The 13,997-nt window shown below is 36.2% G+C and overlaps 1 protein-coding gene across 5 annotated transcripts in view; it reads left to right on the forward strand.

The window, feature by feature from the left end:
* Positions 1-13,997, forward strand: part of LOC111873908 — a 115,860-nt gene that overhangs the window by 90,437 nt on the left and 11,426 nt on the right. For 4 of the 5 annotated variants that reach the window (XR_002844453.2, XM_023868987.2, XM_023868988.2 and 1 more), the window contains 6 exons: positions 2,249-2,368; positions 3,780-4,019; positions 5,236-5,494; positions 6,575-6,697; positions 9,195-9,284; positions 10,022-10,163. Coding sequence is in view for 4 of the 5 variants with exons in the window: in XM_023868987.2 (XP_023724755.1) it covers positions 2,249-2,368; positions 3,780-4,019; positions 5,236-5,494; positions 6,575-6,697; positions 9,195-9,284; positions 10,022-10,163 (974 nt within the window). In the remaining variant the exon portion in view is untranslated. The remainder of the gene's footprint in view (positions 1-2,248; positions 2,369-3,779; positions 4,020-5,235; positions 5,495-6,574; positions 6,698-9,194; positions 9,285-10,021; positions 10,164-13,997) is intronic. The other variant, XM_023868989.2, reaches the window with a different exon arrangement.

Below are 13,997 nucleotides of genomic sequence, written 5' to 3' on the forward strand. Positions count from 1 at the left end.
CAATTATAACATGTTGAATTCGAGGTTCTCACAGTGGTGACCAAGATGATAATTCTTTTTGGGGGGGGGGGATTATATCGTGGTATATGTCGGTCGAAATGTATGTCCGTACAACGCAGAACCAAGGCCAGATTTACGAGGGAGTGAATGGGGCTTTCACATTGTGGCTTCCAAAAACTAGGAATAGAACCCACAGAATTTACTGATATAATTAATTCTCTTAGATCACAAAAGTTATTTTGTATTTTAGAAGAAAAGAAAAAAGGATAAGCCAGATCCTAAATTTGTTGCTACTAATATGGGTATCCACAGTTTGATTTCCCCAGATCTGACCAATCTAAATTCGGCCTTGCCCAGAATATCGTACTCTTCATAATTGCTTGTTTCTTCATATGACAAATTTCGCTGTACAGAGCATAATTACATTCCTGCCCACAATTGTTATTTAACAATTTTAAAAATGAATGGGTTCCATAGCCAAGATGAGCCAATTTCCTTTAGAATCTTCAGTCCAATTATAGAGTTCCAGTAATTTCGAACAAAATTGCTCTTCCAAGCAAGAAAATGAGTCACAGCGAATCGCAGTGTGAACACTCATCTCCCAAGTGCAATAATACGTCCAATGTGTAACTCACCTTCAGAAGATACCGTGTACTGTCTAAGAACCGTAGTCTAAACCAACTTGTCGTTGACCATCTCAACAAAACGACGACCCTTTCCAGCACAGCGACACTTCGAACGCTCCTTCGAGACTCAAGGCTGCTTTCATCTCGTGGGACACCCGAGCCCTGCCCTCATCCGTAGAAGAAGCTTCCGCACTTACTCTTTCCGCCACAATTAATGTTCTCTAAAATTCAGTAATCTGCATGTGTCATGAGCAGGGCCGTTGGGAAAGCACAAGTAGGCCATATGGATGTGTGGGGCAGTACGTTATAGGACAAAGCTCTACATTAACATCAGCAGTCCGATTGCAAGATATGAAGAACGCCAGAAATGTTATTCGCTCGGGACGCAGAATAACTTCCACTTGATCATGGGAATAATATGCGAGTAGGTTAGATTTCCTACTGGAAGTCACCAAACAGCGTAATCTGCAAATGCAATTTTCGTAAATTTACCTAATTCATTTCGTACATTAAAGATCTAAAGGAGTCGTGATAGCTCAGTCGGTATAGCAACGGCCTACGGGCTTGGCTACCGGAGTTCGTTTCCCGGCAGAGGCAAGACTTCACTCTTCTCCATAGAGTCCAAACTGGCTCCGAGGCCCACCCAGCCTCTTGTCTAGTGAGTACCTGGGAAATTTCCTCAGGGTAAAATGACTGGAGAGTGAAGCTAACCACTCACCTCTATCTAGTACCGAGGTCAAGAAAGATGGGATATACCTCCACTCCCCCATATGTCTCCATGGCATAGTGCTTAATTCATTAAACTTAGGGACATATATTTTTAGATTAAGGATAAAGAATTATGGAAGTTAAAGGCCATGGAAAAAGAATGGCCCTCATATATCTGGTATATAGCGTCCAAGGTACATGTAACTGAGAATTATTTCACAGGGAATTTCTGCTTTCTGTCAACTTATTGCAGGGAACAAGATCCTTCTTGACAAGTGAATAGTCCTTCAGGTTGTCAAAAAATTCCCGCCTTTTATATAACAGATTTATTATCATGTTCATAAGAGCATACCATTACACTGTAGTCTATGCTAGATGAATGCACTCCACATAGACAAAAAGTAGTTTTTTAATAAATTTTAATATTATCCTCACGTTTACGGTCATAAAAGTAGTCTCTTCAGCTTCAGGTCCTTCAAATTAATTCTGTATACATCTCGTAATATTTGTTCTTTGCATGATGCCTGGTAGGACCTTCTCATGCTCCTTGATTTCATTATAATAATAATATCTGGTAAAGAGTCAAATTTTGAAGCAATTTCATATACAATTATCATGCTTTCCTTTAATATAAATAAATTAACATTTTTAATGACAAGTAAGGACATGTGATGCCCAAGTTCTCCGGAGCTGAGGTACACAAGTCCTGAATATTTGACATATGATGTCTCAGAGGAATCAGGATTTAAATTATGTTTCTTTCTTTGAATCGCAGAAGATTGTGATACAGAGTTTTGCCTAATATGATGTGTGTGTGTTTTTATGTGTTTTGTGTGCGTGTTTTCCCCCCCTTCTTTGTGCATATTACATCTTCAAACAGAAGATCTTAGCTAACAAACTGCTTTCGTTTTCAGATTAAACGTCAGTGACAGCAGTATCTTGGAAGTATTGCATTGGTATACATCTGTAAATGCTGCTCTATTGAACCATCTCACTAATCAAATCAAAGAAACAGACAACAGTGGAGTGTGGAGGTATACTTCATTTTCCTAAATAACAGAACAATATCTATTGCATGCTGGGTGCTGTCCAGTGCTTCAGGTATATTCAACATAAACTTACATAATGTTTCAGAGTTTGTTCTATTTGCAACACATCATGTTAACAGATATAACTGTTTCACTGTGAATGATGTAATGTTTTGAGAGTTGACATTATTCCCAGTACATCATTTTGTCAAACATACGTCAGATAAGGATTAATATCAAACATAATTTTGATGGATATAATGTAATATTATGTTACATGCCTTCATTCTCAACACATAATGTTATAAAATATAACACATGCCTAATATCAAAAAATTTAATGTGATATCTTTAGATTCTATTCCTGTCATGTTATCAAATATACCTCAAACAATGATTTATGTCAAATATAACTGTGATGAAAATGATGTAATATTTTCGGTGTTAACTTTATTCGCAGCACGTCATATTATGAAATGTAACTCAGGCAACAAATAATGTCAAACATAATTGAGATATAATAGTTGGATCCTGAGTTTATTATTAATAAATCATATTCTCAAGTATGCCTCAGACAATGATTAGTGTTTAATATAATTATAATGCAATTTTTTTTTGTAATCTGGCTGTATTTGAAACAAGAATTGGAAATTGTTTTTTAGATCTAAGCAAACATTCCAGCTCAGAACAACAGAGAGTTTCCTGTTCAGAAATGAGTAGAGCCTGCACATTAAATGGGAATTATTACAGAGTATGCCCAAATTATTTCCTCTATTTATCATTGAGTGGAATGATAGTCATGAGGTCTTAAAGCACTGAAAATAAATTCCTCAAAATGAAGTGCTCCCAAAGTAAGTAGTTGGCATCTACTTATACTCCCAGTCCTGTTCCCAACATATCATGTCATAAAATATAATTCAGTGACTAACATTAAATATAAATGTGATGTAATTAATTTTTTTCTCAATATGTTTCAGATCCTAGTTTATGTAAGAATTATGCCATAATAACATATTGTATATTTATAAATAATGTTCAAAATTTATTTTCTGAGGGGAGATGAGATAGCCCAGTCGGTATAGCGACTGACTATGGGTTAGATGACCGAGGGGTCAAGTTCAAGTCCCAGTAGGGTCAAGAATTTTCCTTCTTCCATGTCATCCAGACAAGTTCTGGGGCCCATCCAGCCTCCTACTCAATGGGTAACAGGGGTCTCTTTCCCTTGAGGAAAAGCCTGACCATTCCACTATAACCAGGGTGGAATTCAAGAAAATGTGGATCTACACATCCACTCCCTCATACACCTTCATGGCGTAGTGCTTAATTAAGTTAAGCATGGAGACGAATTTCCTTTTACTTACTGATTTTCTGAAGCTGCTACTAGTGTTTTGAATGTATTTTTTTTTTTTACTCTTAGGTACTTAATTTCATTCAAGAATTTGCTGCGGAGTATAGAGAACATTGGCATCTCCATGGTATATGGCATCAACTACTTTGCAAGGGGAAAACTCCACAATTCAAGCTACATCCATTATGTGCGTCATGAAGCCTTGGGAAATGACTTACTTAACAGTTCACTCAATTATGTACCATCCCTTAGGCAGCTGTACATGGATCTCACCACACGGATGGGTGACTATGGAAATATCAGGAGGAGGTCAGAATGCGGAAGTATATGAAAAATGTGTGAAAAAGTTGTTAATGAGAAGTGGCTCTTGTATAACAAACTGGAACAACTGGAAATTAAGTCATATGAGGAAATGAGTAATAAAATACACAAATAATGAAACACAGATTACATTTAGAATATTAGCAATTTTTATCACAATACTTTGAAAGTGAGATATTATTTCTTTGTTCATAACTTACTTATTGACACTTTATAGTAAATTGCACAGGATGTAACATTTATAGGAATATGATCATGAATTATGCATTCATCATTACGGATATGTTTCATTGGTAATGGCACGAATGTTACGACATCCCATATTGCCCCATATTTCCAAATCTAGGTCAAACTTTTGGAAATTTAAATGAGAAATAAAGGCTGTCATTTAGAGGCCTTGGCAATTTATTAAAATATTTAATTATTACACATATACAGAAATTATTTCAGGCCCTGAACAACATAAAGAACTTTTATATGTTCAATAAATTCCTTAATGTGACAAAATTATGAAGTCTTATTTCTACGAGTTATACTTATTTAGTATTAATAACTGATCTACATCATGTATTATTATTATCTTATCATTTAACTTGATGATATTTTTAACTAAACTCACAGTGTGCTTACAGTAATTTAATAATCATTGTTACTGCTTACTACTTCTCTTAATCAGTCATATAACAAGGAATGCTCTTGACATCCTTTACAGTGCTCACATACTTACAATTAAATTAATATCAATTTATATTTGAAATTAAGTAATCTATTATATATTCACATATGCAGCTATTAAAATCATCTTGGGTGGTCAGTTATGCTTATATTGTGTTAAAAATCCATGTTCCAGGATCTCCACCTCCATCATCAGGGTCGATGTTGTGAATTGTCATAAGTTGCTGGTGTATACAAGTATACCAGTCAGTCAAATCACTTCCTCGTCATATTGGCAGAGGAGATATTTGAAATATTGAATTTTATCTCCACATTGGCATGGATGGTTGCCTGAGATGATTTTAAGTATATTTTTCTACGGGAAAGTGTCACATCTTACAAACATGCATGTATTTAAGTATAATTTAATATGTTATCTCATTGTGTGCATATTCAATGGGAAAAATTGAACTTATTTTATATGAAATATTTATGTGAAACCGTATCATGTGTAGCGTTATTTCTTACGTTTCTGAATAATATGTTACAGAAAGGAAGAAATTCTTGGCAACTCCCAACGTAACAAAAGTCATGAGATAGCTAAAATTTACTTTGACAACATGGCGTCTTATGTGGATGAATTACGTAAACTACAAGGTGCACTTCGGGTCAAGATCCGTGATTACGTAAACTCTAACTTGTTAGATGCAAGCCATAAGGAGGCCTATGGCATAGCCATCTTGGTTCTAGTGCTTGTAGTGTCACCTATCATCATCATCCTTGTGCGCAATGCAGTTGCCACTATTCAGGTATGATACACACATTCCATTTGGAACTTTCCATTAATCATGAAAATTACAACACATTTCTTGCACCACTAAGTCTTGGATGTTGAAGTCAGATTTATAACAGCACTTCGGCTATGCATTCAGGAAGTCCTGAATTCAATTCTCTCTGGCTTTCTTGATGTTTATGGTTACTTTTCACAGTTCTTTGGGTAAATGGCAAGCTAATACCTCAAATTAAGGCAGAACACTCTTTTACCACATCCCTTCGAATTCATTAATCATAGTAACTTTTGACACTTTATTATGAACTGCTAGTATCATCATGTGAATGGAGAAGTTCATGGAGGTAGGCCTAGGCCCACTGGAGCTATAGTGCCAAGGAGAAAACATATCATCATTAATTGAGCCAGAAATAAATAAATGATGTAGAGTCTCTATACATAACTAATGAAGTTTCTTTGATCTTACTTCATACATTTATAACTGTAAGTAAGCTGAAAATTAAGTAAAAAATTTAACTACGTGTATTTCTTATAGCTAGTAAATTAATCTGTAAGATCCATGAAAAGATAAACTATCATTCATTATGCAAAAGATATATGTATGTATAAATATATACTGGATGAAAGAGTTTAAAGAAACTAGGTTGATTACTGTCAAACCACTGTCCAATAAGTATCAGACAAATGAGGATACTGTATCCAATAGAGTGGCATATTTGAAAGAAGTTTGTAATTGTTTATGAAACTCAGAGCTCTCTGACTAAACTCCCTACAATCAAAGAATCTTATGAACTTTTGCATTAAATTGCAAGACTCTTCTTAGAAGATTAAGACACTTCAAATTTCACAGGAGAAATTAAAATCCAATATTATATTTATTCTGATTTTTTGTTCTAAATTATGTTTCCTAAATTTGTTACATCAATTCAATTATTGGTTCCACAGTAATAGTGAAGAAATCTTATTGCATGTGATGCTTTCATATCCTCTTAAAATTTGCCCCAGTTATCCAAGTTAAAAGTACATATGGATTTAATAAAGATCCTGCATATGACATACGTTAATGTGTAGCTAACAATGCTGTCCCCCTTCATTACAGATGTACTCTGCTAATCTAGCTCAGAAGGCAAAGGAACTGAAGAAGGAGAAGAAGATAAGCGACACATTGTTGTTCCAAATGCTACCACCAAGTGTTGCACAGCAGTTGAAACAAACTAAACAAGTAAACATATAATGTCACCTTTCACTGGTGTTATCAGTAGCTCTAACATTAGAGGAAATGCATTGTATTATGTTTGATGTTTGTGCAGGAATTTCTTAAATTAATGTTGGAATGACCAACCAGTCTAAATCAGTTTAATGTAAACATTCCAATTTTGTATATGGCCTTACAAATTTCAGCACTTAGGAGCCATCTTCAAATATGAGTCCTGTGCTTGAATATGTTGAGTAGTCTGAACATGTCTTCCTCTGTGTTATCACCGAAAAGGTTTTCTTTATTTATTTTAAATTCGCCTATAGGGAGCGTGGAGTCCAACTGGGTCCATTCAGCACAGCGGCCACTGATTGGCCTATTGTAGTCTGCCCCGGGTGATTATGATGGAGAATTTGGTGGAATGAAGATTGGCAAGGGAAACCGAAGTACTCGGAGAAAACCTGCCCCAGCGTCACTTTGTCCACCACAAATCCCACTTGACCAGACCCGGGCTCAAACCCGGGCCTCTGCGGTGGGAAGTCAGCGACTAACCACTTGAGCTATGGCGCTGCCACCGAACAGGTTGGTCCAGACATAAAGAGGTAACACTGTAGGCTTTGGTAGATTCTCGGTTTGAATCTCTCCCAGGACATCAGCTGTCAGGATCAAAGATTTTCAAGTTATTTTTTAATCCATTTAAGCAAGGTAGGGTAGTGCTTCAATTGGATCACAGTAACTTCCTCCTAAACCCTTCCAGCTCACCATTCATCATCCATCCTTCCGTCTGACAATATGTAGCCCAGGTATTGAAATCATCATTAAATAACCCACAATGAACCTATATGCCATAAAATAACACAAATTCTTGTGCGTAAAACTGTTCAAAATTTCTTGTTTCTTGGAATCGTGGCCCAGCTTCATACCTCCCAGATAATCTGACATTTGAAGCATGGATTTCAGTGCTAAAACTGTTGCTAATGCTGTTCAGGTTTTGTTCCAAATTATGTGAACACATCTGTAATTTGCCTATGCTTCAATAAAGAATGGGAAGCCACTAAAAAGTTCTCTGGCAAAGATTTCTATAATTTCCACCAACAGTTTTACTAGAATGATATAGATTAATAGTACTGAACATCCAACAAAATTAAAATATTTTTCTAACCATATGATGAAGCAGTTTGAAATAGTACTTTGCCTTTTGAAAACAAATGGTGAACTTCATTTAAAAAATTATGAACTTATATTTTTATACATTATTAACAATGCACATACCCAAAATTTGAGAGCCTAAAACAGCGAGCAAACTGTCAAGCGGCTCCTGCATTGGAGTTTCCTCAAGTGTGATGCAACCAAATTAGAAAGGTTGTTACATTACCTCGCGCGTGCGCACACACACACACACACACACACACACACACACACACATACATACATATATATGCACATGCACACTCACACGCGCGCTTGTGTGTGTGTGTGTGAACATGCGCGTGCATTTGTAGATGGATGGATAAATATTTTGCATCCATTTTTCGCGCATTTAAAAATGATGAATATACTTACGGTCCCCAGCTAAAATAGGTAAGGTAAAGAATCCCTGTAACAAGTCATGGAGGCCCATAGGATAGTGAGAGGATGAGGTTCCCACATTTTCTAGGCAATTGGCTCTCAGATGGCAGTGAGATTGTCAGCCTTACACTCTGACTGCCCTTATGTTAGAGGCTGAGTCGACTCAAGAGCCATAGTGCAGCTGGAAGGATTAGGTCAATTGAAAAATCCATTGACCTCATCGGGAAACTAACCAGTGACCTTCTGGCTTGTAGCATAGAGCTTCAACCAACTAAGCTACCATGTGCCCCAACGGTTCCAAGCTAACCTATAATATCTCTAGAAGTGTGTGTTTGTATTTATGGGAGTGGCAGTGCAATATGTTTGGATGCATATATGCTGTATACAAGAACAATGTCAGATCATCTGGGAATATTCTGTACTTCCATGCACTTTCCAAAGCAACCGTGAAAAGACAGTGGAAACTTAACTTCCAAAATAAAAACTAGTTCCCGAACTCTGATCACTTCAACTATTGCTAATCACACATTTTACATCCATGATAATCTTAAATAAATAGTTTATTAATTGATGTCCAAAATTGACAAAGCCCATATTAACATGATGTATATATAATCATGTGACAAATTTATATATGAGAAACAAGGGAAAATGTGACATATGTACATACTTATTTAAAACTAATATGAAATATAACATACCATTTATATACAAGAATACAGTGGAAATCCAACTGTATTTCTGTATAAGATAATGACTGTAAACATTAAATTAAAGAACTACTGAAATTCTAAAGATCTAACATTGAGCTATGCTTGTAGAGATCAGATATTAAAAACTGAATAATGAATTGAGAATAATATTAAATTAAAGGAATTCCCATAAATCAAATTTTGTTGCCTTTATTTAGTTTTACTCCAGTAGTTATTCATTTAGTTGCATGTTTATTTTACAGGTTCCAGCTGAATTCTATGCATCTGTCACAGTATACTTTAGTGATATTGTTGGATTTACAGAAATCGCAGCTATTAGCACCCCATTAGAGGTAGGTATACAAAGAAGAGACTTCGCTTTTTTTACATATACATAATATTTTTCAGTTGTATTTGTTATCACGAACCCAGAAATGTTTTAACTGTTATCTATACATTTAATTCTCCAAGATCCTTATCACATGCAAGAATAATAATTATTAAATTGAAAGAAATGTTTCTATTTTAATTGTTATATCCTACCCACATATGTATGAATACAGTTCTCATTTCAATACCACCGTGATATGCAAAAACCATATAGGATTTGAAGCTTTCTTGGCAACAGTATGCAATATTTAAAAACACATAAAATCATAAATATAGCATGCAAACGCAACACTCATGACATAAATTTTTAATATATCTCCTTATGATATATATTTATGTAGTGTTGATCTTTATGAAAATATGCATGGTGCCACAACTTTTCATAAAACACTTCCATGTTAAGTTTTAAATTTTCAGATTGGAACATATAGACAGACAAATGATAAACACTATTTACATTTATGCATTAATTTATGCACACTGTGTATACTCTGTGATACTCGCAGATCGTAATTACCACCTCAAAAATACATCAACATAAGAAATAAATTACTTCCTGTTCACCTCAAGTATGTGTGTTTGTCTGACTCTTGCTCTGTGAATTTTATTCTTTCGTAATATCTTGTGTATAGATTTTCCTGGGTGACATAGTCTTGAAAAATTAGGTAATATATACTTGTGATGTCTTACTTCCTTCCAGGTGGTGACATTTCTCAATTCAATATATAAAATGTTTGATGCACGTATCGAGTGCTATGATGTTTACAAAGTAGAGACTATTGGAGACTCCTATATGGTGGCATCAGGATTACCTGTCAAAAATGGTGAGGTGAAATTAAAAGGTGAAGAAATATTCAGACTTTCCTAAATAAAAACTTTGAAAGCTAACACTACAGTCTTCTGGGTCACGATGTCTCATAGTTTGGTAAATAGTTATCATTGTTTGGGCGAAAAGCACTACATCCATCTTCAGAATAGCAGAGTCCTCCAAAACTTTGGTACCTTTGTCCCAAAGTATGTGGTGTCGTATAAAAAAATGTAATCATAATTCCCACCTCTGTGCATACCTCAAATCTAGCTGTTAACAAAAGTAATTGTAATGCCACACTTTTCTTCTTCCAAAGGTTATATCAGATACCATCTTCGAGACTCACTGAAAAATCTTTTAAGCTTCTGCATTTGAATCTTAGTTGTGCTTAAATATCATCCTACACTGCTATCAAAATTTAACTTTACCTAATTTTTCCATATTCACATTTGCAAGACAACCATCATGAAGCTGCAAGGCACCACACTTGCTAAGAATAACTGAAAATTATTAGGATGTATGTAAAGAGATCATTATATGTTGAATACTTTTTGAGATATGTTATTTCTTAGCACTTAACGTTATGTACATTGACATTTTAAACATAAATAACTCATCTCTTATCTTCATTCTAATTTTATTTTATTTTTAACATCTGAAGTGCACATATCAGCACACTGAAAAGTGTAGTCTCCATGACCAAAGCATACATATTTGTGCATTTAAACAACTCTAGTAGAAGCATGCGTACAGTTCTAATTAATTATTTTTAAGTATGTAAAATTCAATGTACACACCTTTTACTATCTTCTTAATGAATATATAGGCTTCACTCCCGCGCCAGTCATCTAACTGAATTGCTGCTTTTTGTGGTACTCCTCGAAACGCTCGATAACGCACAGTTCCACGTCACATACCTTGCACTTCAGCTGCTTTTCAATTTCATCATCTTCCTAATGTCGTATCACTGCCATTGTATGATGAAATGAAACTACAATATTCCAATTCACTATAAACTGACAGAAAAATTAATGCCCTTTGTATCTCAGCTATGATGCGAGCATTTGGTTGCGACTATAGGAAGGGCAATGTTTTCTTGCAGCTGCAATGGAAGGGCTTGGGACTAATGTACAAAACAGAAATTTTCTCTCCAGTATCTCTTGAATTCTCATGTTATCACTTTTCTATTCCCCTAGCCATCAGAATTAAATAACAAGAGTGTAGCAAAAATGTGAATCTTACAAGCAGAAAAATAAAAAACTGTGCTTAATGGTTCAAGATGTTTTATGACAAGAGAGACAGTGGAAGTATGTCAAGTGTTACAAGAAAGAATGAATTCATAATGCAGGAACACTTTGTGCAAAATCAGGGAAGTCTTTTGTAAAACAGGCATAAAAAAGAGGACTACTTTGCCTAAATATTTTCAAATCTTATAATATATGATATTATATCCTGGGCTGATAAAAACCAAAGGTAATTCTAATCATTTATCACAATAACTGTATTAGATTCTTCATTTTAATAAAGTGCTTGAAATTATTTCAAACTGCAGAAAATATTTAAACGCCCAACAGCAGGCATTTAAATAAACTCCGTCCAGCTCCCCCTACCACCATGCAAAAAGTCTGGCATTTAAAAAAAAAAAAAACAAAACAAAACTCAAATTGCCGGGGTATGCAAATATGCCTATATTTTCAGATAGAGGAAATGTCCATTAATTTCAACCTCAGTGCTACAGCTTTCTTTTAAATAGACGGTGTATCCAGTTGGCTCACCGCAGGAAATAACTTTTTGCATTAAGATGTCCTTAAATGTATGTGTATCTTTGATCTGTAATTGTCTTTCTGCAACAAAGAATATACCATTTTACATATTATAAGGCATTAATTTAATACTGCAGTCATTTGGAGGTGAGTAGCATTAATCATTATTTGGCACCTTAAAATGTGAGAAAACCATGCCTTTAGAAAAAAACAACGTAAACTTAGTATTCATAAATTTTCAGAACTTATTGAAACACCACAATTTGTTTATTTTAAGAGCATTTTGATTGTGAATCCAGTTCTAAACTTTGGAAGATAAGCTTTCCAATTCTTGTGTTCTCCTTTGAATACTGCAGTGGATGCCATGGAATGATATCTAAATGAACAACCAAAACTACCTCACTGAAAGAGTACAGCTGAATAGTTTGATTACTGCTTGATATTTAGTTGGACCAAAGTTCAAGTCTTGGAATCATTATCCTGACAGAGGCACGTTGTGATTTTCCTCGGCCCCTTCATGCAAATGGCAAGATAACACCCTAAATTATGCTATGATTACTTCTTCAACAACCTCCCTTCCCAATTCACTATTCACCAATTATCGACTCATTCAAAGACATAAGAGCTCGGTGATTAAATTTGTTTAAAATAAATGAAAAATAAAGGTAAGCTTACTTTAGAAACATAGTCAGCTTAGAAGTTATGGAATAGCTTTTCTAATTTTCATTGTGCCACTGGGTAAGATTCAGTCAGTATCAGGATGTAACAGGTTACTCTATATTAGATCATATTCCAAACTCAGATATTATGTTTATTTTTGCTGAAGCAGAAAATCTTGAATTTATATTGTAACATGTTTCGTTACAGAAGACGCCGTAGAGATGGTTAATTGGTTTATTTAACAATCTACAAATAACGGCTACAATTAATTATCACAATATTACGGGTTTCCACACTTTACAAACCCTACAACAAAATCTCTTAACACGATCTTCACTTGTCTTCACGTACTAATAACGCGGGAGCTATACAAGTCTCCCTGAATTACACACTTTCACTCGTAACACGCCGCTTGCTAGATTCCAACTCTGCTCGCAAGATGCTGCCGTGAGAACTGTTGATAACACACTCGGCGACTGTCACAGTACAACTGACTGTGAATAGCCTTCGCTGCTCCTCATGTAGCCTTGATCGGACAATACTGAAAACGGCCACGTAATAGGCACCCTTGTTGCCTGGCGCTGTGTTGCTAGTAACGCTAGCGGTAGTAACCGCTGTTACTACCGTAACAATCCTGTTGCGTCACCGTTACGTTACCGTGCGGAGGAGGGGGAGGGGAGCGCTGACTCCCCCGCCGCGTCACTGCTGGTGGGGGGGTTCTCCTTTGCGCAACATGTCACAATGTGATACATGAAACTATTTTGTGCATGTACTGTAGTTATAGATTAGTAAGATATGAGTCATAACCGCTTCTATGGTCTAGTGGTCAGCGTTCCTGGCTACAGATCCAGAGGTCCAGGTTCGATTCCCAGCACTACCAGATTTTGCTGCGCCATAGCTCAAGCGGTTAGTCACTGGCTTCCCAGCGCGGCGGCCCGGGTTCGATCCTGGATCTGGTGAAGTGGGATTGGTGATGAACAAAGTGGCGCAGGGGCAGGTTTTCTCTCAGGACTTCGGTTTCCCCTGCCAATCTTCATTCCACCAATTGCTCCACAATCGCCCTCACCTGTCATCTGGGGCTGGTAAAATAGGCCAGAAGTGGCTGCTGTACAAGGGACTTAGTACCACCCCACTAGCAATAATATCTTCGTGGGCACGCTGTAGCGTAGTTGGTTAAGGCACTATGCTACAAGCCAGAAGGTCACAGGTTCAAGTCCCGATGAGGTCATTGAATATTTTTCAATTGACCTAATCCTTCCAGCTGTACTATGTCCTTGGGGTCGACTCAGCCTCTTGGAATATTCTTGGGGGTAAAGGGTGGCCAGTGCGTAGGGCTGACAACCTTGCCTCCATCTATGAGCCGATTGTCTAGAAAATGTAGGAACCTCAACATCTAATAACCCTATGGGCCTCCACGGCCAGTTACAGGGATACCTTTACTTTAC

This window comes from Cryptotermes secundus, unplaced genomic scaffold (genome assembly GCF_002891405.2).
Source record: "Cryptotermes secundus unplaced genomic scaffold, Csec_1.0 scaffold597, whole genome shotgun sequence".
Taxonomy (NCBI): Eukaryota; Metazoa; Arthropoda; class Insecta; order Blattodea; family Kalotermitidae; genus Cryptotermes; species Cryptotermes secundus.